Source organism: Aotus nancymaae, unplaced genomic scaffold (assembly GCF_030222135.1).
Source record: "Aotus nancymaae isolate 86718 unplaced genomic scaffold, 86718_ANA_hifiasm-v0.15.2.pri h1tg000020l, whole genome shotgun sequence".
NCBI lineage: Eukaryota > Metazoa > Chordata > Mammalia > Primates > Aotidae > Aotus > Aotus nancymaae.
Window position 1 is genome coordinate 56544135 of NW_026988432.1, and position 24648 is coordinate 56568782.

At 39.0% G+C, this 24648-nt stretch overlaps 1 protein-coding gene across 1 annotated transcript in view; it reads right to left on the bottom strand.

Annotated features, from left to right (window-relative positions):
- The window catches only part of YES1 (YES proto-oncogene 1, Src family tyrosine kinase), a 102711-nt gene that overhangs the window by 17386 nt on the left and 60677 nt on the right, over positions 1 to 24648 (bottom strand). Inside the window, exons 2-8 of the mRNA XM_064379360.1 lie at positions 18104 to 18382; positions 12831 to 12930; positions 9340 to 9438; positions 6710 to 6813; positions 6470 to 6619; positions 4199 to 4354; positions 3857 to 4036 (exon numbers count right to left, since the gene is read on the bottom strand). Of these exons, the coding sequence (XP_064235430.1) occupies positions 3857 to 4036; positions 4199 to 4354; positions 6470 to 6619; positions 6710 to 6813; positions 9340 to 9438; positions 12831 to 12930; positions 18104 to 18374 (1060 nt within the window). The 5' untranslated portion in view covers positions 18375 to 18382. The remainder of the gene's footprint in view (positions 1 to 3856; positions 4037 to 4198; positions 4355 to 6469; positions 6620 to 6709; positions 6814 to 9339; positions 9439 to 12830; positions 12931 to 18103; positions 18383 to 24648) is intronic.

Sequence of the window (24648 nt, forward strand, 5' to 3'; positions counted from 1 at the left end):
TTAGGATTGAAATGAATACTCCTCCACCTGGAATCACAACACAAAACTTCTTAGCTTTTCATTTTTTAAAATTTTGTGCAGTTTTGGAGTTTCCAAATAATTATCTAGCTCCTAGAAGAGGTTTCTAAGCTGAAATTTTGAAAACTTCTCCTGATAACATATGCAAAAAGAAAATGCATCAACTTTACCTGACAAGAGGCATTTTTTACTTTGATCAATATCCCAATTCTGATTCAAAAAATAGTATTAAATACTTACATATTTTTAAGTAAATCTCAATCAAGAATTCAGACAACTAGGAATATCTTGGGGGCAGTTAAAACTAAATATAGGTGGCTAAATGAGTTGCGGTGGAACTACTTCCCTGACCAACTTCCTCTGGAACTGCAAAGTACTATGAATAACAGCAAAGAAAAAGGCTAGAAAAGAAGTCTGATCATGGCATCTCTATTACTTGTTAAAAGCTTACCATGTACTTGAATTTAATCAAGAGAAAACATGACACAAACCCAAATTAAGGCACATTTAAAACATAAAAGTGGTCTATTCTCTTCAGAAGTAGCAATGCTATGGAAGACAGAGGAAGGTTGAGGAATGACTACATTAAAGGAGACTAAACAGAAATGACAACTAAATGGAATGCCTGACCATAAACTGGATTGGGGAAGTGTAGTTGGTGGACTGGTTCAGAGCTAGGGAGACCAATACAGGACAGCATTGGACTGAGAGTTATGTAGCTAGTTCTAATACTGGTTCTGCTACTAACAAGTTATGTGAATTCCAGGTGAAAGAAAAAACATGAAGAAAATAAGGGAAACAAACAGCAGAACAGTGGGTTTATGCTGGAGTGCACGGGGCAATCAATGAGTTTGGACAGATAAAGAGTTTTAAAAATACAAAGGACTTTTGTTATCTTGTATTCTAAATCTCTCCCGCCTGGAAATAATCCTACCCAGTGGTCTGACAACATATAATTCTATCATGTTCTCCCAATTAATTCTTAAGATTAATATACAAAGCTAAATGGACTATTAGGCTTACCGTCATTGTATTTCTTATGCTCCCAATATCTTTTTTTTTTAATTGTTAAAGTCTTTATTTATTTATTTGAAATGGAGTCTTGCTCAGTCACCCAGGCTGGAGTGCAGAGGTGTCATCTTGGCTCACTGCAACCTCTGCTTCCCTGGCTCAAGCCATTCTCATGCCTCAGCCTTCCAAGCAGCTGGAACTACAGGCATGAGCCACCACACCCAACTATTTTTTGTATTTTTAGTAGAGACAGGTTTCACTATGTTGGCCAGGCTGGGATCAAACTCCTGACCTCAAGTAATCTGTCTGCTTCAGCCTGCCAAAGTGCTGGGATTAGAGGCATGAGCCACCACGCCTAGCCTGCTCCTAATATCTTGATTTAAACATTTTCCTTGTCCTTTTCTCTCTTACTTTTTTTTTTTTTTGAGACAGGATCTCATTTTGTCACCCCAGATGGAGTACAGTGACACAATCACAGCCGACTGTGGCCCCAACCTCCTGGACTCAAGCGATCCTCATGCCTCAGCCTCCTGAGTACTATCTCTCTTACTTTTTTTTTTTTTTTTGAGACAGGATCTCATTTTGTCACCCCAGATGGAGTACAGTGACACAATCACAGCCGACTGTGGCCCCAACCTCCTGGACTCAAGCGATCCTCATGCCTCAGCCTCCTGAGTACAGGAGTACTCAGGAGTACTACATCTGTGTGCCACCATGCCCTGTTAATTTTGTATTTTTGTAGAGAAGGAGTTTCACCATGTTTGCTATGTTGCCCAGTCACCATGCCTGGCCCTCCCTTCCTTTCTGGTTCATCTAATGTACTCTTTGGAAGGGCATATTTGGGCTGGGTGTGGTGGCTCACACCTGTAATCCCAGCACTTTGGGAGGCCAAGGCAGGCTGATCGCTTGAGCCCAGGAGTTCCAAACCAGCCTGAGAAACATGGTGAAACCTTATCTGCACAAAAATACAAAGATTAGCTGGGTGTGGTGGCATGCACCTGTAATCCCAGCTACTTGGGAAGCTGACATGAGAGGACCACTTGAGCCCAGGGGGGTGGAGGCTACAGAGAACTGTGACCGCACCACTGCACTCCACCATGGGGGATAGAGTTAAGACCCCATCTCACAAAAACAAAAAGAAAAAACAAGCAAACAAACAAATACCATATTTGGCAACTGTTTGCAGTAGACATTCCTTCCAAAGAGCGCCAGGTGCTTTGGGTTTTTAGGTGTGTTCTGGCTATCAATTAACAGGCTGTATCATTTCTTAACTTTTGGTTTTAGTCCCTTTGAGGGGAAAAATTTTCCTATAGCAAACATGTAACTTGTAGTTGTCCATGTCACCACTAGATGGAACTACATCACTGGTCAAGGTAGACTACTGGAGAAGGTGACATAGTGACTACTGCGTATTACTGATTCAAGAGTAAAAATAACAGTAATAAAGTAGATCAAATCAAGTAGATAAAAATCACGCCTGTCAGCTTATCTTCTTACTTACTAGTTCCTCTTCTAAAGTATCATTTGCACAGGGAAAAGAGGAAAGAGCATCAATCTTTTCTTCCTCCTCCCCCCCTAACTAACCCTGTTACTGAAGAGCCCAGCCCATCTTGTGGTCTGGAGTTTAGGAAAATTAAGAAATTTTCATTGAAAGTAGGGGGGAGGGTCAAGTGTGGTGACTCACTCCTAGCACTTTGGGAGGCCGAGGCCGGTGGATCACGAGATCAGGATATGGAGACCATCCTGGCCAACATGGTCAAACTTCCTCTCTACAAAAACTACAAAAATTATCCCAGCACTTTGGGAGGCCGAGGCGGGCGGATCACGAGGTCAAGAGATCGAGACCATCCTGGTCAATATGGTGAAACCCCGTCTCTACTAAAAATACAAAAAATTAGCTGGGCATGGTGGCACGTGCCTGTAATCCTAGCTACTCAGGAGGCTGAGGCAGGAGAATTGCCTGAACCCAGGAGGCGGAGGTTGCGGTGAGCCGAGATCGTGCTATTGCACTCCAGCCTGGGTAATAAGAGCGAAACTCCGTCTCAAAAAAAAAAAAAAAAAAAAAAAAAAACCTACAAAAATTAAGCTGGGTGTGGTGGCGGGCGCCTGCAATCCCAGCTATTCAGGAGGCTGAGGCAAGAGAATCGCTTGAGCCCGGGAGGTGGAGAGAGCAGTGAGCCAAGATCCTGACACTGCACTCCAGCTTGGTGACAGAGGGAGACTGTCTGGTGGTAGAGGGTGTGGGGGAAGAAAGTAGTGGGGAGGCTGGGCACAATGGCTCATGCCAGTAATCCTAGCACCTTGGGAGGCCGAAAAGGGAGGAATGCTTTGAGCCAGGAGTTCGAGACCAGCCTGGGCAACATAGTTGAGACCCCTATCTCTATTAAAAAAAAAAAAAAAGTAGTTGGGAAGAAAGTTCTTAGAAGTCCTGAATATTGGGAATATGTTTATATTATTTTAACTTTACCTAATTTCTTTCTTTGCTTTAGTACTAAAAATACAAGTTTCTTTCTGATTTTATCATTTTAATTAAATGTGTACAAACATTTTCTATTTTTACCTTTCTAGCTTTTCCATTTCTTTTAGTCAAACTTAATTAATTTAGCCTATCTACTATTTCTTTTAAACATCACACTATCCTCTGGAATAACTGAATAATCGCTAACTATTCCATTAATAAAGTGTCAGGTTTCTTCTATTCAAATGTCTACATTAAAGTCTTAAATCAGAAAACAGTATATGGCAAGTCTACATGCATACAAACAGAAATAAAGACTTATAAAAATTGTCAACATGAATATCCAAAAAGATACTAATACATGCATACCTTTTGACATAAATTCAGTGACAATGTAAATTGGCTCTTCAGAAACAACAGCATATAGTGGAACAAGTTTATCATGTCTTAATTTTTTCATGATCTGAGCTTCTTGAAGAAAAGCTTCTGGCATCATTGTACCTGGTTTTAGTGTTTTGATTGCTACTTTTGTGGTTCCATTCCACGTTCCTAAAGAAACAACACATTTTATGAATTTATATTTTAAAGGATTTTAGACCAAACTTCAGTAAACTGCAGTTATCTTAAATATTGAAACATATTTTATCATAAATTGTGGCACTTTAATCCATAGCTAAACAATGACAGAAAACAAAAATTCAGGTTTCTTACCCATCCACACTTCGCCAAAACATCCTTGTCCTAGTTTAACCTCTAGTCGCAAAGATTCTCGAGGGATTTCCCAAGCATCTTTTGCTAGACCTTGAGTCTGAGGTTTCACAGTTGGACATACAGTGGTTAACTTGTGGCATAAACCATCAGCATGTTCTAGATAAATGAATAAACTACATTGTAAAATCAATTACAAAAATTAAGGCGTATATAATGTATCAATGTTTTAATAAGTTTAAACTGTAGAAAAACAAAAACAGAAGTCCTTTCAAGCTTTACTCTAAAAACACAAAACAAAAAGGGAGTTCTCCATAAGAGGCAAAACATGAAGTATACATAAATGCAACATTTTGTAAAATATATTTTTAAGTTATTATTATTTTGAGACAGAGTTTTGCTCTTGTTGCCCAGGCTGGAGTGCAATGGCACAATCTCTGCTCACTGCAACCTCTGCCTCCTAGGTTCAAGCGATTCTCCTGCTTCAGCCTCCAGAGTAGTTGGAACTACAGGCATGTGCCACTACACCAGGCTAATTTTGTATTTTTAGAGATACAATGGGGTTTCTCCACATTGGGCTGGTCTCGAACTCCTGACCTCAAATAATCTGCCGGTCTCAGCTTTCCAAAGTGCTGGGATTACTGGAGTGAGCAATCACACCCGGCCTTAATTATTATTTACTAAATGCTTAGTATGCTCCAGTATTGTGCTAAATTAGCATTTTACAAATATCTCATATAAATATAGCTTTGAAAACCTATGCAACTTTTCCCCCAAGGTCCTGAAGTTAGTAAGTGGTAGAGACGGGATTCAAATCCAGGTCTGTCTGCTTCCAAAGTTCTGCCTTTGTACACTGGGCTTTATTAATTCTCAAAGAGAATGCTATCATTAAACGTTACCTCTAATAGCCACAAATTTGTAAGAGGCATACCAAAAATCAAGAAAAAAAGTTCACTTAGGAGACTGGTTTTTTTTTTTTTTTTGAGATGGAGTCTCACTCTGTCGCCCAGGCTGGAGTGCAGTAGTGTGATCTCAGCTCACTGCAACCTCCACCTCACAGGTTCAAGCGATTCTTCTGTCTCAGCCTCTGGAGTAGCTGGGACTACAGGCACACACCACCACGCCTGGCTAAATTTTTTGTATTCTTAGTAAAGACAGGGTTTTGTCATCTTGCCCAGGCTGGTCTTTAACTCCTGACCTCAACTGATGTGCCTGCTTTGGCCTCCCAAAGTGGTGGGATTACAGGTGTGAGCCACCGTGCCCAGCCTGTTTTTTTTTTTTTTTTTTTTTTTTTAAAGAGATGCAGTCTCGCTATGTTTCCCAGGCTGTTCTTGAACTCCTGGCCTCAGTAGCTGGGATTAAGGGCACAAGCCACCATGCCTAGCAGGAGACCAATTTTTTAAATAAGGGAGACACAAAGTCAGGGAACCCTAGATTCATAACTGCTTGACTTGTGAATTCTGCTTATACAATCTTTCTTATTGTAAATGAAACATACTCCCTGCTATTCTCACTAAATAACCACATAAATTCACATTCTAACAAAAGCAATTACAAGTGATGCCACTGCTTGGTAACATGCTTGATCAATGTCAAGACTGCTGGTTGACTTGATAGACTCAGTTGGCAGCTAGCTGTCATTCAAGAAATTACCATGGAAACGTCCCCTCTCCTAATATTAATCATGTAAAGACTTACAGGCGCATTCATATGCCAAGTTGGTAATGAAAAATTTTGAGACAGAAGATTCTAATATTAAATACCTTCAGAGGTCCTTGAAAGACAAAAATGTCTATAATTGCTATCGGTTAATTTTCTAGGATAAGAAAAATGCATCATCAGACCAAATTTCATTGGATTTAGACTTTAGGAAACCTTATGTGATCCAGCCCATGCAGAGAAAGGTAATCCTTCTGACACAGTTATTTCTGTTAAATGTTTAGTTTTACTTACTAAGTATCCATAAATATTTGCTTTTATGTTTATTTTCAGAATGTATATGTGGTGAAATGAACACCAATGTAAATACTATGCCAGCAAGATATGAGGACTCAAATGATGACAGTCTAATTTTAGCATATTATCTGAGTAGCACAATGCAAGTACTAAGTATTACCTGTTCCTCCTTTTAAAACTAGAATACAACAGACATTTATTGGGAATGTATTATGTGTAAATAAGTGTGTTAAATCTTAAGAGAAATGAGGATATGGATTTTGTTCTCATAAATTAGAATGTGAGAAAATAATTTTTACCTTTGAAATATTCACATACCTGTGTAGTGTTTTACCAATTTCTGCAGAGTATCAAATTGTGCTCTGGTTGTGATATAGTATCCACCATTGTCAAGTTTCCTAATTTTGTAGTGCTTCACATTGTCACCCCTCACCTCATCCCAATCACGAATAGAGAGGGAATAAGCACCTGGGTGGAAAATAAATATTTTCATTATATCTTTCTCAAAATACTGCCCTAAGAAATTTTATACTTACACTAGTATAACAATATTCATACCTTTAGTAGTTTCACTCTCTCTTACTAAGAAAATACCTCGTTGATTTCCAGGATTCAGGAGTAATCTTTCAGCATCTTTTCTCCCCATTTTGCCAAAATACCATCTGGAAAAAAGTTGTGTTTTGAATTGAAAAATATGAGGTTCAGAAAAATTATACACAAGTGTCAGTAAGAATGGAGTGGGATAGGTTTGGATGACAAAGAACAGCTAGAGAACACAGCTCAAAATATAGGAAAATGTAAGAGTTTTATTAAATAGTAATATCATAAATATTACTGTTAGCATATACTCTTATAGTATTTCCATCTATTAACTACTCAATATATCTCTTAAAACTCCACCGGACAGTCACAGAACAGTAAATGGAGAAGGAAAGACAGCAAAATAACAGATCCTTTCTGCCAGTGACAAATGGAAATATTAAGACTATGACAGGAAGAACAGAAGTGGTGCCCTGGTAACAGCATCAATCATCTGTATTCAGTAAGATGCAAGTGTATCATACCCAAATTATTAGTAACTCTAAATGTGTGTGGGTTTAATTTATAAGTTTTGTGGGGAAAAAAAAAAAAAAAAAAAAAAGGCAGTGTTGCCGGGTGTGGTGGCTCACACCTGTAATCCCAGCACTTAGGGAAGCCGATGTGGGTGGATCTCCTGAGGTCAGGAGATGAAGACCATCCTGGCCAAAATGGTGAAATCCCATCTTTACTAAAAATACAAAAATTAGCTGGGCATGGTGCCACATGCCTGCAATCCCAGCTACTCAGGAGGTTGAGGCAGGAAAATTGCTTGAACCAGGGAGTCAGAGGTTGCAGTGAGCCAAGACTGCGCCACTACACTCCAGCCTGGCAACAGAGCAAAACTCCATCTTAAAAAACAAAAAAACACTGTCTGCTGTGTACTGTGGAAGACCTCACAGAATACTGGAGAAGAAAGACAAAAGAACAAAACAGAAAGCAAGAAGCACCAAAGAAGAATAAAGAGTTATTGAGACACATTACATATCATTAATAAAAGCAAACAAACATTGATAGAGCACCTGTCACTGCAAGGTCCTGTGTTTAGTGTTGTAATATGAAAATAAACCAGCGTTTATGAATCCCAGATAAACTGGTTTGACCTATAAGTAGGATGTCACTGAAGGAGAATTTTGACTTTTTAAAAGTTGAAAAATAGGACACAAAACTCCCATGCACCCTACATAAACCCTACAGCTAGGTTCCCCAACAGTTAATATTTCACTGTCATACTCTTTCTCTCTCTATATATATATATGTGTGTGCATGTATATATATGCTTTTTTTTTCTGAACTAATTCTAAGTTGCAAACATGCTGAATTATTACCTCAAATACTTCAGCGTGTACTTCCTAAAAGAAAAGTATACTTTCCTACATAACTACAATGCAAGTGCCTAACTCAAGAAGTTAATGGTCATACAAAACTAACCAAAGGTAATTATTTTTCCATGGGCATATTACTTTTGCAATCATAAAATGGTATTAAATCTCTGAAATAGTAAAACTTCAAAGAATGTAAGTCTTTGGACCGGGTGCAGTGTCTCATGCCTGTAATCCCAGCACTCTGGGAGGCTGAGGCAGGTGGATCACCTGAGGTCAGGAGTTCAAGACCATCCTTGCCAACAGGCAAAACCCCGTCTCTACTAAAGATATAAAAACTAAGGCTGGGCAAGGTGGCTCAACCTGTAATCCCAGCACTTTGGGAGGCCGAGGCGGGTGGATCACGAGGTCAGGAGTTCAAGACCAGCCTGGCCAAGATGGTGAAACCCTGCCTCTACTAAAAATATAAAAATTAGTTGGGCATGGTGGCAGGCACCTGTAATCCCAGCTACTTGGGAGGCTGAGGCAGGAGAATCGCTTGAATGCCTGGGGGTAGAGGTTGCAAAGAGCCGAGACGACACGCCACTGAACTCCAGCCTGGGCAACAAATTGAGACTCTATCTCAAACAAACAAACAAAGACGTAAAAATTAGCCGGGCATGGTGGCACATGCCTGTAGACCCAGCTATTTGGGAGGCTGAGGCAGGAAAACTGCTTGAACCCGGGAGGCAGAGGTTGCAGTGAGTCGAGATTGCACCACTGCAAACCAGTCTGGGTGATAGAGCCAAGACCTTGTTGCAAAAAAAAAAAAAAAGAATGTAAGTCTTTGTGTCATACGTATGGTATGCATATAGACACGAATATACCCATCCCTATCAACACAGCCCCATACATAAACTGTAAGTTAAAAAATAAGTCAAGGCAGGGAATGGGGATAATCTGAAAAATTTTGAAGTGAGACAGTCTGAAAAATATGCAAAAGGTTTATAGGTATATATATTTTTTTTATCTGCCATCTAAATTCCAAGGTATATATTTCTTAAGTGAAAACATAAAGGAGAGAGACTCAGCATAAAGAAATATGATTGATGCAGATTCTTTTATGATTCTACTCTAAGCGAATACTATGACATTAGTTATTAATTTTTAAGTAACATCTATTAATATGATACATTAGCTGTATTAAGCCTGATTTGTAATTCTGTGTGTGTAAAGTTGTGGCTAAGGAGAATGTGCATTAAAATATTTTTAAAATCAAAATAATTAATAAAATATGAAGTAGTGCCATACTCTTCTGCCTGAATGGAATCTGCAGGCGCTACATAATTGCTTGGGATATAACCATTCCTTCCTGTAGCGATTGATCTTGCTTCCCACCAGTCTCCTTCCCTGCAACACACAAAAAAGCAATCACAGCAAGGTAGACTATTGCCCAAAGTACAATATACTGCAGTGCTATCTTGTATCTGAAGTAAACAAAGGGTATTACTTTCTTTTTTATTTATGTGTTCATTGGATAAAGAATTAAACTCAAAGAATGATACTAAAAAATAGGTTACATGAATTAAAGGAAGCACAATTGCATACTTCTGCTCCAAATAAAACCCAAAAACCCTACAGACTTTTAGTTACAAGATCTCTTTAACATAATTCTTTCAACCTTAGGCAGACTATAGTGAATAAAACAATTTGGGAGATAAATCTTTCAAATTACTCAGTTTTGATTGTTTTATTATTTTTTACACTTTAAGATGTAATTTGTAGGCCATAAAATTCCCCCACTTAAGATGTACAATTCACTAGTTTTTAATATATTCACAGAGTTGTACAACCATTACTACAATCAATTTTAGAATATTTTCATCACTCCAAAAAGAAACCCTGTACCCATTAGCAGTCATTCCCCACCCCCAACTCCCTCCAACCACTGTCAATCACTAATATGCTGCCTCTATGGATATGCCCACTGCATACACTTCATATAAATGGAAATATGTACATTTACGTGGTCTTCTATAACTGACTTCTTTTACTTGACATTTTTTTAAAAGGTTCATCTAGGTTATAGCACGTATCAGTAGTTCATTCTTTATTGCCAAATGCTTTTCTTTTTACAGTACATAAAATTGTAATATTCTTTTTTACTCATTTTAGGAGAAAAATTGAAATGCTCTAACATTCCTGTAGCCAAATAACAATGAGCAACAAAGTTAAACACTGAATTTCTGGGCCAGGCACGGTGGCTCATGCCTGTCATTCCTGCATTTTGGAAGGCTGAGGTGGGCATATCACCTTAGGTCAGGAGTCTAAGACCAGCCTGGTCAACATGGTGAAACCCGGTCTCTACTAAAAATACTAAAAGTAGCCAAACATGGTGGTGCACACCTATAGTCCCAGCTACTCAGGAGGCTGAGGCCAAAGAATCACTTAAACCTGAGAAGCAGAAGTTGCAGTGAGCCAGGATCACACCATGCCACTCCAGCTTGGGCGACAAAGCGAGACTCCCTCTAAAAACAAAACAAAACAAAACAACACAACAACAACAACAAAAAAAACTGAATTTCCGGCCCGGTGTGGTGGCTCACGCCTGTAATCTCAGCACTTTGGGAGGCCGAGGTGGGTGGATCACCTGAGGTCAGGAGTTCGTGACCAGCCTGGCCAATATGGTGAAACTCTGTTTCTACTAAAAATACAAAAATTAGCTGAGTGTGGTGGCACATGCCTGTAATCCCAGTTACAAAGGAGACTGAAGTAGGAGAATCACTTGAACCTAGGAGGCGGAGTTTACAGTCAGCCAAGATCACGCCACTGCACTCCAGCCTGGGTGACAAGGGCAAAACTCTATTTCAAAAAAACCCAGAAACAAAAAACTGAATTTCTAGAGTGACGCATATTTATAAAAATGTTATCTAGAAATATTCCAGTAAGACTAAAATTAAATTACAATTCAGAACATGAGAACTACATGTGGTTTGTAACACATAAGCACTCACTTTTCAAAATTAATATAAAAAGACCAAATATTATTAGTCTTTAAATAGGAAGATAGATATGGGATTTGTTAGTAAAGATTAAATACATGTTTTGCGTCACCAGAGATAAAAACTAAAAATGTACTGTCTAAATTAAAATGTTATAAATGCCTGAGGTAAATTTGCTCTCCAGAAAATGAATGAAAAATCCCTCAGTAATTCAAATATTTAGAAAATCATACACTTGGTTTGTGGTTCCTCCTATCTACTAAGCACTTTCAGATATACAAACTGAAAACCTTGTATTCGATCCTGCTAAGCATTCATTGATTCATTCTAACATTTACTGTATACCTACTAAGTGACAGACTTTAGAACAGAGTGTGCTGGAAACAAAAGTAAAAAGACTGCCCTTGACTTCAAGGAATTCATAGTCTAGAGCTGGGTTTTTCAACTTCAGCTCTATTGACTCCTTACGCTTGATCATTCTTTGTTGTGGAAGGCTGTTGTGTGTATTTTAAGATGTTTACCAACATTCCTGAACTCTACCCACTAGAAGACAGTGGCAGCACCCTAACTGTGACAACCAGAAATGTCTCTGGATATTGCCAAATGTCCCCTGGGTGATTCTGCCCCAGGCTGAGAACCATTGGTCTAAAAAATGACAAGCAAGTGACAAACTATAATTCAAAATGTGATGAGATCTATGACTGAAATTTCCACAGGGTCCTACATAAACACCTAAGAGAGATACTTAATCCAGCAGGGGATAGGGACTGGGCCAGGCAGGAGGGGAAGAATGTAAGGAAAGGTATCCTTGATAAGAGACATATGAACTATATTTTGAAGGGTGAGTAGGATTAGCTAAATAAAGGAAAGAAATGGAAAGATGAGAAATCACATTCCAGAAAAAAAGAAACGTATGTGTGAAAGCATGAGAGTATGAGAAACTCCAGGATACTCAGAAAACTGCAAGTAATTCAGTATGTCTGGTGGTAGAGTTAAAAGTGGGGAGAAGCACACAGCAAATTCTCAGTGAATGACACCTCTTATCATTGTTTTCCTTTTAACTTGATGGCAAGTGGTAGGTACTGAATGATTTTAAAGTAGAAGGATATGATCACATTTTATGTTCTGGAACAATAACTGGTAGCAGATGGGAACAAAGATGGAAGAAAATATGACTGGAAACAAAGAGATCATAAATATATATTTTGAGAAGTTACAAAGTGGTTATTATGCTTGCTAATTTCTATTTGCTACAACAAGCATCAAATTTTCTACAGTGTACTTCTAGATAAAAACTCTAAAAGTCACCTAAGGAAAAAGAAACAACTTAATTTCATCAACTGGAAAGTACATGGGTTCTTACCCAACTTTTTCCCTTTGCTTTTTTTTTTTTTTTAAGAATGAGATAAGATTTGAATTGAACCAAATTCAAAAAAAAAGGAAAAAGAATGAGATAAGATCTTTAAGCCATCTGGTACTTAGAAAAATAGGAGCATCGAATTCTCTTCATAAAGTTTTTTTTTTTAAACTATATACTCACATACACCTGCCTCAATAACTCTTCATTCTTAAATCTCTACTGTTTATGGCAGAACCACAGCAGCACAAATTGTAGAAGTAGTAACTTCGGGCTACAGCAGCAGTGTTACAAATTACATCTAAAGCAGCCAATGCATCGTTAAACCCAGTGGGAGGCCCATGCCCTACCTCTCTCATCTCTGGATCAACTAGCTCAGGGGTTTCAGTGTAAAGAAAATCTTTCTCTCAGTATTTCTCTCACAAAATTGTCACGACACTTACGTATTGTTAATTATTTGAAATCTTTCACCCTTCTTAAATGAAAGGTCTTCTGTAGTTCTAGCTTCATAATCATACAAGGCCACAAATATAGTAACACCACCTATCAGAGGGAAAAAAGATCAAGGTAAATAATGCAGCTAAGTTAACAAAACAGAAAGAACGAACTATTGCCAGAAAAAAAAAAAGTTAGGGATAGTTTTTTCCATAGTTTTCAGACACTATTTTTAGAAGTTAGAGCTACTGAAGAATTTTAAAGCAGAGAAACACGATCATATTTTATGTTCTGGAACACTAACCCACTAACTGGTAGCAATAACTAGTCTTAAATTCTCTGAAGACCTTCCATGAAACTACTGTATTTTTTTTTTCTTTTTTTAAGAGACGGGGTTTTCACCATGTTGGTCAGGCTGGTTTCAAACTCCTGATGTTGTGATCCTCCTGCCTTGGCCTCCCAAAGTGCTGGGATTACAGGCGTGAGCCACCACACCCCGCCTGAAACTACTGTACTCTGTAGACTTGGAAAAACAAGTTTTTAAATTTTGTTTCATTTTGAAACAAAGTCTTACTCTGTCCCCCAGGCTGGAGTGCAGTGGTGTGATCTCAGCTCACTGTAACCTGCCTCCTGGGTTCAAGTGATTCTCATGCCTCAACCTCCCAAGTATCTGGGATTACAGCCATGCGCTACCACATCTAGTTAATTTTTTCTGTTTTTAGTAGACACAGGGTTTCACTGGGTTAGCCAGGCTGGTCTTCAACTCCTGACCGCAAGTGGTTCACCCACCTTGGCCTCCCAAAGTGCTGGGAGACGTGAGTCACAGTGCCCAGCTAACAAATTTAATTTTGCCTCATGGTTAGCAACATCTCTGGCTTGGAAATGTAGTCAAATTTCAAATCAATTCTTTGATAGAAAAAGCACTGAAGAGCACTATAAACTAGTGCGGAGCTGTTCTTCACTTCGTATAAACAATGAATGAACAATTGCATCTAATCATTAACAGTAAAACTACGGTTTTAGTAAAATTATTAATATTTAACTCAAAGATAGAGTCATGTTTTGTCTTAAAAGTTAAATGGTTTCAGACAGTGACAGTGGCTTACACCTGTAATCTCAGAACTTTGGGAGGCCGAGGCAGGTGAATCACTTGAGGCCAGGAGTTAGAGATCAGCCTGGCAAACATGGTGAAACCCATTTCTACTAAAAATACAAAAATTAGCTGGGCGTGGTGGCACACACCTGTAATCCCGGCTACTCAGGAGGCTGAGGCAAGAGAATCACTTGAAACCCAGAGGTGGAGGTTGCCGTGAGCCGAGACTGCGCTACTACACTCCAGCCTGGGCAACACAGTGAGACTCTGTCTCAAAAAAATATAAAATAAAATAAAATAATATAAAATAAATGGTATGGCTGATATGAATTATAAAGCATAAATTCAAAAAATAAACTCATATTTAGCATTATGTGCAGATGCTTAAAAAGATTTGCAAACTGAACAGTCAAACTTATTTGCAAACAAAACAAATAATAGAACAGATGTATACAACATGTATGACATTTCAGTGTTAAAATTATTCAAGGCAGGTATTCTGGTTAAAAACTCCATAATATATTAATATTCTTTTAAAAATTATATATATTTATTGTATACAATATGATGCTTTGAAATATGTATACACTGTGGAATGGCTAAGTCAAGCTAATTAACATATGCATTGCATCACATATCATTTTTGTGATGAGAACAATTAAAAATTTGTTAGCTATTTTCAAGAATATAATACATTGTTATTAACTGTGTTCTACAATAGATTTCTTGAACTTATTCCTCCTATCTAAACTTTGTATCCTTTGGCCAAGATATTCTTAATTTGAGTATGTATATATTCTATATAATTCCACTGACTTGTCAGATCAAATTTTTTTTTTTTTTTTTTTTTTTTTTTGAGACAGAGTCTCTCTCTGTTGCCCAAGCTGGAGTGCAGTGGCATGATCTTGGTTCACTGTAACCTCTGCCTCCTGAGTTCAAGTGATTCTCCTGCCTCAGCCTCGTGAGTAGCTGGGATTACAGGCGTGTGCCTCCACACCTGGCTAATTTTTTGTAGAGATGGGTTTCACCATGTTGGCCAGGCTGGTCTCAAACTCCTGACCTCAAGTGATCCACCTGAGTTGGCCTCCCAAAGTTCTGGGATTAGAGGTGTGAGTCACTGCACCTGGCCTATATCTTTACTTGAATGTCTAATGAGCATTTAAAATTTATTACAAAACAAAGCTCTTGATTTTTCTCCTCTAACCTGTATTTATTTACCCAAGTCTTTCCTATCTAAGTAAATGTCCCTACTATCTAATCAGGTATTCAAGCGGAGTCCATTACTAGTGCTATCAGTTTTACTTCTAAAACACTTATCATTTACTTTCCATTTCCACTGTTGCTACCCTAACCTAAGTCCTTGTCATCTCTCACTGGGGCTGGGGGAACTACTGAGAATGCTAGTCTCCTCATCTGCTTCTGTATAGCTTCCCTACCATCCATTCTCCACGCAGCCGTCAGTCAGTTTTCTCAAAAGAAAATTCAATCATGCAAATCCTTTACTTCATCTCTGCAGTAGTTTCTTCCTAGCTTTGAATAAAACCTAAACTCCCTACCAGAGTTTATGAGGTCCTGAGTAATTGTAGTCTCCTAACTCTTCAATCCCATATAATACAATTATCCCCTCTGTTTACACTGGTCTCCACACTAAAACTCAAAACTTCCTAGTCTCCCTGTATCTCCTAAATTTTGCATTTGTTATTCTCACTCTCTAGAAAGCTGTTTCCCAGAATTGCACATAGGTAGGTCATTCTCACTAATTTAATCTCTGCTTAAGGCCAGGGGTGGTGGCTTAAGCATGTAATCCCAGCACTTTGGGAGGGCAAGGCTGGCGAATCACTTTAGTCAAGAGTTCAAGACCGGCCTGGCCAACATGGTGAAACCCCGTCTCTACTAAAGTTAAAAAAAAAAAAAAAAAAAAAAAGCCAGGTGCCCTGTTTCGTTTCTTGTAATCTCAGTTATTCCGGAGGCTGAGGCAGGAGAACTGCTTGAACCCGGGAGGCAGAAGGTAACAGTAAGCTGAAATTGTGCCACTGCACTCCAGCCTGGGTGACAGAGAGAGACTTCATCTCCAAAAAAAAAAAATCTCAGCTCAAATGATTTCTTCTTGAGACAGCTTTCGCTGATTAACTGCAGGGCTTTCACCATCATTCTAGTTAGTTCCTTCATAGCATTTAAGAACCATTAATTATCCATCCTGTTATTTATTCACTAATTATTCTCCAACCCTAAAAAATGTAAGCTCCATCAGGGCAGAAACCTTGTTTGCCTTGCTCACTTCTCCATACCTGGTACACAGACAGTGAGTGTGCATTGAGTTAACAAATGAATACCCCTGAACACAGTATCTTATGTAAGTAAATTGCTTTAGGTAACTAAAGTGTGTCTTTAAGTATCAACATTTATTTTAACCATTTTAGATTACAATCTTTCCCAAACATAATTCTGAAAATAATTTAAACTTTTGCTAGTGACTGAGAAATGCCCTCATGGCCATCTACTACTGAAGTATTCAGAGTCAGGGGGCTGGAATTAAGATTGTAATTGACTCTGACATTCATAACTCCCCAAATGAAGACTAACGGAATCAATGTATAGCAAACCTCTGGCATTGTCTTTTTTTTTTTTTTTTTGAGACAAAAGTCTTGCTCCATCACCCAGGCTGGAGTGCAGTGGCACAATCTTGGCTCACTACAATCTCCACCTCCCGGGTTCAAGCACTTCTCATGCCTCAGCCTCTCGAGTAACTGGGACTACAGGTGTGCATAACCACATTTGGCTCATTTTTTTTGTATTTTTAGTATAGAGAGAGGGTTTTGCCATGTTGCCCATGCTGGTCTCGAACTCCTGTGCTCAGGCAATCTGCCTGCCTTGACCTCCGAAAGTGCTAGAATTACAGGTACAAGCCCCTGCACCTGGCCTGGCCATTGTTTTTGGTTCGGTTGGAACAGACTGAAGAGACAAACTTATAGTCCATGCTTGTAGTGGAGATTTATCTTCTTTCCCCACTGGCTGTTAATAAGAACATATATTGCTTGATTTAATGCTGGCAGCTGTTTTGCCAAGCCTAAGGACAAAGCAGACACTCCCAAGGGCTGAGGAAGAGAGATGAAAGAAATCTGAGTCCTTGACGACATCACAGAACTGCTGTATCAAGGAATCCTGAAACTCACCCTATCTTTGTTTTGTTACTTCAATGAAAAAGCATCCTGATACGGGACCCCTTACAAAAGAGCTCATTTTCCCTCTTTTAAAACTTTTTGAATCTATTTTTTTTAACAGCCTTCTGTCTCCATGAAAGGTTGTCAACTATCACTTCTTGCTATTCTCTAAAAGGATATGATAATGTAATAATTGGAATTCTGGAATAGGACATTAAATCTGAGCTCTCCCACCTACTATCTGTGACTTGGGGGAAAAATCATTTAAACTCTCCAAGCTTTAGGATTTTTCTTTTCTTTTTTTTTTTTTTTTTGAGATGGAGGTTGCTCTTGTTGCCGAGGCAGGAGTGCAATGGTGCGATCTTGGCTCACTGCAAGCTCCACCTCCTGGGTTCAAGCGATTCTCCTGCCTCAGCCTCCTGAGTAGCTGGGATTACCAGCATGTGTCACCACGTCCGACTAATTTTGTATTTTTAGTAGAGACAGGATTTCTCCATGTTGGTCAGGCTGGTCTCAAACTCCTGACCTCAGGTGATCCACTGCTCCTGGCCAGGATTTTTCTTTTTTAAATTAACATCATCTGGGAGAAATATTGTATTATTATTACTTTACTGTCATTTAATTAACATCTATTAAGTAACTACTGTAAGACTTTAATACTGCAAAGCACTTCACAATCCTGAGAAGTTGTCAAATTACTGAGAGAAAAGTATGTTTTTAATCTTTATGTTCCCAGTGCCTACCCACACAATAGGAGACTCAATAACTCTTTGAATGATGAGTTAAATAAAATAATAAATGATATGATCCAGTCTATAATCACCATCAGGTTACCACGAATTTCCCAGAACGATACCCATGTATACAATAAGACTTTAATATTTATGTTGGAGACTAATTTTCACATACAATTATTTGAAAAGTCCTCCAGTAAGATTATCGATCTTAACAGCAGATAAGCCTTAAGTATACATCATCTAAGGTTATATTCTCAAATAGACAACATAACTGTCCATTTAAATCTCACCTGTTAAACCAGCAGGATATGAACTTGGCACCACTGAGAATGAGGAAGATGCACCTCCAAAAGGTGTTACCCCTGAGGATCCTCCAAATGGTGTCATGGAAAGACTGCTGAAATTAACTGCTGTTCCCTTTGCTGAAGATGACGGACATGGTGACGCTGCAGTGGGTTCTGCTCCATAATGGCTTGCACTTGTACTGACAGGCTCTGAAGTATTTTCAGGTCTATATTTAATGGCTGGACTTTTGTTTTCTTTACTTTTAATGCAGCCCATTATCAAATCTACAGAGACAAGAAAACAAATATTTTGAGAGTAAGTTAACACACAGGATACTTCAAAAAGAGGATTAGGCTGGACACAGTGGCTCACACCTATAATTCCAGCACTTTGGGAGGCTAAGGTGGGCAGATCACCTGAGGTTGAGAGTTCGAGACCAGCCTGGCTAACATAGAGAAACCCCATCTCTACTAAAAATACCAAATTAGCCGGGCATGGTGGTGCATGCCTATAATCCCAGATACTCGGGAGGCTGAGGCAGGGGAATCACTTGAACCTGGGAGAGGGACTGCGCCATTGCACTCCTGCCTGGGCAACAAGAGCGAAGCTGTTTCCAAAAAAAAAAAAAAAAAGGATTCAAAAAATGATTTTAAAAAAAGCATCTGCCATCCCTGCAAAAAGGAATATTAACAAAACAAAACAAAAAAAGAGGCAACTGAAAAAAGTCTCTTCCCCTCATTTATCTTTATTACAATTTGCTCCTGGCTTCCTACTTGGTAGCTGGAGTGATCTCAGGTATGCTGCTTAACCTCTAGGCACTCCAGTTACTTGAAGAAGTATCTAGGGGTCAGGCGCGGTGGCTTATGCCTATAATTGTAGCACTCTGGGAGGCCGAGGCAGGCCAATCACTTGAGGTCAGGAGTTCAAGACCAACCTGGCCCACATAGTGAAACCGTCTCTGCTAAAAATACAAAAGTTAGCTCGGCATGGTGGTATGCACCTGTAATCCCAGCTACTAGGGAGGCTGAGGCAGAATTGCTTGAACCTGGAAGCCAGGGAGGGAGAGGCTGCAGTGAGCTGAGATCGTGCCAGTGCACTCCAGCCTGGGTGCCAGAGTGAGACTCTGTCTCAAAAAAAAAAAAAAAAAAAAAAAAAAAACAAAAAAACAGTATGATGAAAAGAAAACACAATAGAAAACTAAAGACAGAGAAAACCTACCTCATAAGGTTTCCTATAAGGATTAACTTTATTCCAAATTCTAGACAATCTGGCACACAGTGGGTACTAGCAAATACTGTTGTATTCTGTCTATACCAGCACTATGTCAGTAGAAATATACTCTAAGTCACAAATGTGAGCTGCATAAGTTTAAATTTTCTAATTTAGTGTAGCCACATTGACCCAGCAATCCCATTACTGGGCATATATCCAAAGGATTATAAATCGTTCTACTATAAGGACACATGCACACGAATGTTCATAGCAGCATAGTTTACAATAGCAAAGACCTGGAACCAACCCAAATGCCCATCGATGATAGACTGGACAGGAAAAATGTGGCACATATACACCATGGAATATTATGCAGCCATTAAAAACGAGGAGTTCACGTCCTTTGTAGGGACATGGATGAACCTGGAAACCATCATTCTCAGCAAACTGACACAAGAACACAAAACCAAACACCACATGTTCTCACTCATAGGAGGGTGTTGAACAAGGAGAACACATGGACACAGGGAGGGGAGCACTATACACGGGGGTCTGTTGGGGGGGAGGGGGGACAACGGGGGGGTGGGGAGGTGGGGAGGGATAGCATGGGGAGAAATGCCAGATATGGGTGAGGGGGAGGGAGGCAGCAAATCACACTGCCATGAATGCACCTATGCAACAACTTTGCATGTTTTTCACATGTACCCCAAAACCTAAAATGCAATAAAAAAAAAAAAAAAGAAAAAAAAAAAAGTACAAAGAAACAAGTAAAATTAACTTTAGTATTTTATTTAATCCAGTATATCTAAAACATTTATTTCAAAATGTAACCAGTATAAAAATTCTAATGACTTTTTTTTCATACTGAACCTTAAAAATTAATGTGTATTTTGCACTTGAAGCACATCTCAATTGGACAAGATATAAATTGTCTCTGTCCAAAATATCCTCCCTGCCTCTCTACCTGCTAAAATCCTATCCTTTCACTGATGGTCATCACAAATGTTCTTTTCCATTCAGGTTTTCCTTATAATCAATAACATATCTTTTCTCTTAAACTCACAGTGTACACTTGGGGAGATTTTCTTATGAGGCTCACTTTATTCCATTTTATATACCATTTTTTATTTACCAGTCTAATCCCAACCTACCCCTAAATTAACAGCAATACACTTCTTCAAAGCAAAAGTGGTGCTTTACTCATCACTTACCTACTGTATTATCTACCATATAGCAGGTTTACTAACATTACAAAATCTGCATTATTCTATTCACTTTCTGCAGAAGCATTAGAGAATTCATTAATTCACTTACTTTCAAAAGTCATTCTTATTTGTATAGTTTTTCCCTTTCTATTACATTTAAAAGGAAGTAGGCGAGTGATGACCACCTCGTAAATTCTGAAAGACTGAACACTTACAACCTCAGCTGTATAATAATAATTTAAAATGTAGCTACAAATATTAGAATAGAAGCAGTCTCAGAACCTCAAAATTGGGTTTTCAGATCACTCTCTTAAATGGGTATATTCTAAAGATGTGACAGTTAAGTATAAGCATCAAAACAAAACCGGAGCCAGGAGCAGTAGTTCATGCCTGTAATCCCAGCACTTTGGGAGGCCAAGATGGGCGGATAGCCTGAGGTCAGGAGTTTGAGACCAGCCTGACCAACATGGTGAAATCCCATCTCTACTAAAACTTCAAAAATCAGCTGGGTATGGTGGTGGGCGCCTGTAATTCCAGTTACTCAGGAGGCTGGGGCAGGAAATCTCTTCAACTTCGGAGACGGAGGTTGCAGTGAACCAAGACTGTGCCATTGCACTCCAGCCTAGATGACAAGAGCAAAACTTTGTCTCAAAAAAAAAAAAAAAAAAAAAAAACCATAAAAAGCATAACCGATTCTGGAAACTTAGTATACAGTTAGCCTTTTGTATCTATGGGTTCTGCACCCATGGATTCAACCAAGACTCAAAAGTTTCAGAAGAAAATTGTGTATTAAAAAATATGTACAGGCTGGGCGCGGTGGCTCACTCCTGTAATCTCAGCACTTTGGGAGGCCAAGGTGGGTGAATCACAAGGTCAGGTGTTTGAGACCAGCCTGACCAACATGGTGAAACCCTGTCTCTACTAAAAATACAAAAATTAGCTGGGTGTGGTGGCATGCGCTTGTAATCCCAGCTACTCGGGAGGCTGAGGCAGGAGAATCACTTGAACCTGGGAGGTGAAGTTTGTAGTGAGCTGAGATTGTGCCACTGTACTCCAGTCTGCGTGACAGAGTGAGACTCCGTCTCAAAAAAAAAAAAAAAAGTATGTACTTTTTTCCCTTGTCATTATTCCCTAAACAACAGAGTACAATCAACAACTATTTACATTGTTTTAGGTATTCTAAGTAACCTGGAGACGATTTAGAGTATATAGGGGGGCCGAGTGTGGTGGCTCATGCCTGTCATCCCAGCACTTTGCAGGGCTGGGATGGGAGGATCACCTGAGGTCAGTAGTTTGAGACCAGCCTAGGCAACATGGCGAAACCCCACCTCTACTAAAAATACAAAAGTTAGCCACGTGTGGTGGTGCACACCTGTAGTCCCAGCTACTCTGGAGGGTGAGGCAGAAGAATCGCTTGAACCCGAAAGGTGGAGGTTGCAGTAAGCTGAGATTTCGCCACTGCACTCCAGCGTGGGTGAAAGAGTGAGACTCCATCTTAAAAAAAAAAAAAAAGGATATAGGGGGATATGCACAAGTTATATGCAAAAACATGCCATTTTATATAAGTGTCTTGAGCATCTGGGGATTTTGGTATATCCACAGGAGGTCCTAGAATGCTCTACAATTTCCCACAGATCTTGAGGGATGACTAAAGTGAAAATATTGGGAAGGAATTGTAAGCTAAATATATAAAAGGCAGTTGCTTCTGTAAGTATTAGAAAAAACTAAAGGTAAATAGTTTCATAAGCTAAAGTTGGAAAAGTCTTTTAAAGTAAAAAGTAAAAGTAGAAACTTTAAAAGACTAACAGATGAGATTATGTAACTTCCTTACCAAGGGCAGGGGTGAGGGAAAAAGCTTAAGAGATGCTAAGGGGAAAATATCTTTTTTTTTTTTTTTTTTTTTTTGAGACAGAGTCTCCCTCTGTCACCCAGGCTGGAGCAATGGCACGATCTTGGCTCACTGCAACCTCTGCCTCCCAGGTTCAAGCGATACTCCTGCCTCAGCCTCCTGAGTAGCTGGAATTACAGGCACGTGCCACCACACTCAGCTAATTTTTGTATTTTTAGTAGAGACAGGGTTTCATCATGTTAGTCAGGCTGGTCTCAAACTCTTGACCTCGTGATCTGCCCACCCTGGCCTCCCAAAGTGCTGGGATTACAGGTGTGAGCCACCATGCCTGGCCTGAAAAATATCTTTGTACTTACTCATGCTTTATTGTTCTCTCAATATATAATAAATGTACACATGTGGAATCTGGTTGACATTCTTAATACAGACAACTCTTATTCATGAAAAGAAAAAGCCCAACAGAAAAACAGACAACTCTTATTCATGAAAAGAGATGATTCACAAAACAGGAAAGGCCAATTAACATATAAAAATGCATCCAATGGCCGGGCGTGGTGGCTCATGCCTGTAATCCCAGCACTTTGGGAGGTTGAGGCAGGTGAATCACTAGGTCAAGAGTTCACGACCAGCCTCGCCAACATGGTGAAACCCTGTCTCTACTAAATATACAAAAAATTAGCTGGGCGTAGTGGCAGGTGCCTGTAATCCTAGCTACTCGGGAAGCTGAGGCAGGAGAATCGCTTGAACCTGAGAGGTGAAGTCTGCGGTGAGGCAAGATTGCCACTGCACTCCAGCCCAGGCAACAGAGTGAGACTCGGTCTCAAATAAAAAAAGAAAAGAAAAGAAAATGTATCCAACCTTTCCAGTCTTCCAAGAAAGCACATATAAGAGGATATCTTTGTGATTTTCAGACTGGATGATTTTGACTCAATATACTTAAGGCTGAATGGAAAATTGTAACAATCAATATATATTCACAAAATATGTAAAACTGAGAGAGGGAAAGGTCCACTGTTCCCCACCCCACCTTCCGTGGGGGCCAAGCACTGCTCTTTACCTTAAAAAAGTTCAACTGTAAAAAGTCAATTCAAGGAATTTGCAAAACTGCCTACATCCAAAGTCTAAATATTAAGAAAATAGTATTAACTATTACATAAATTATACTTTAAAAGAATAGCAGTTGTATGAAGAAGAAAAATTATGAGGGAAAGCCAATAATACTGTAATTTAAATTCTGACAGAGGGCCAACTGGGCAATACCATGTCAATTCACAACAGACGCTCCTATAATTACCCACCCACCTCAGCTTAATTCCTTATCCTCACCTTCTTTACCCATAACCATCTTAACTTCAAGTCCTCTTCCCTCAAAAGTCAAAACCTTTTCTCCTCACCCTATCAAGTCTTTCATTACTATGCTGAACCTGTCCTCCAGCCTCATTTTCTTACTCCAGAGTCTTGAGCCTAACACCTCATATCTACCTACTTATCTTTCCAATAACTCCAGGATAACCCACCATTTTCAGTCCAGTTCCACTAGCACCCCAGTATTAATGCATAGGACTCAGCATTGCTGCTCATCGCATTTACAAATATTAGCAATGTCATATATGATTCACATTTTTAAGTAAACTTCAGGTGCAATATGAGTTAAACTGATTTTTATGGGTTGTTTTACAAATGTAACATTGTTTAAAACATTTACATGGAAACCTACCGATTGGATATTATACTGATTACCTGGGAGACAAAATTTATCTATAGGCCAAATCCCCACAACACACAATTTACCCATGTAACAAACCTGCACATATATATACCCTTTGAATCTAAAAGTTGGAGAGAAAAAAACAAGAAAAATCACCCAAAATAAAAAATAAAATATTTATATGGAAAAGTTTCTTCCAAGTTTCAAGGTACTGACTTATAGATATGTATTCACTAATAATGTTTATTACGGGATAAAAAACTATATACTGGGTACAACATACACTACTCAGGTGGTGGGTGCACCAAAATCTCAGAATTCACCACTACATAATTCATCCATGTAATGGAAAACCACTTGTACCTCAAAAGCTATCAAAATAAAACAAAAAACCAAAAACAATGTATATTAGACTCTGTAAAAGGAGCTGGGAGGACAAGAAATGGTTCCTTTTAATTAAAAGGTCACAAATGTAAGAAACAAATACAAAACTGTAAAATGTGAAAAATGCTAGAGTGTGACAAAATATTACAGTGGAAGTATATACAAAATACCAAAACAACAAATGTTATCAGC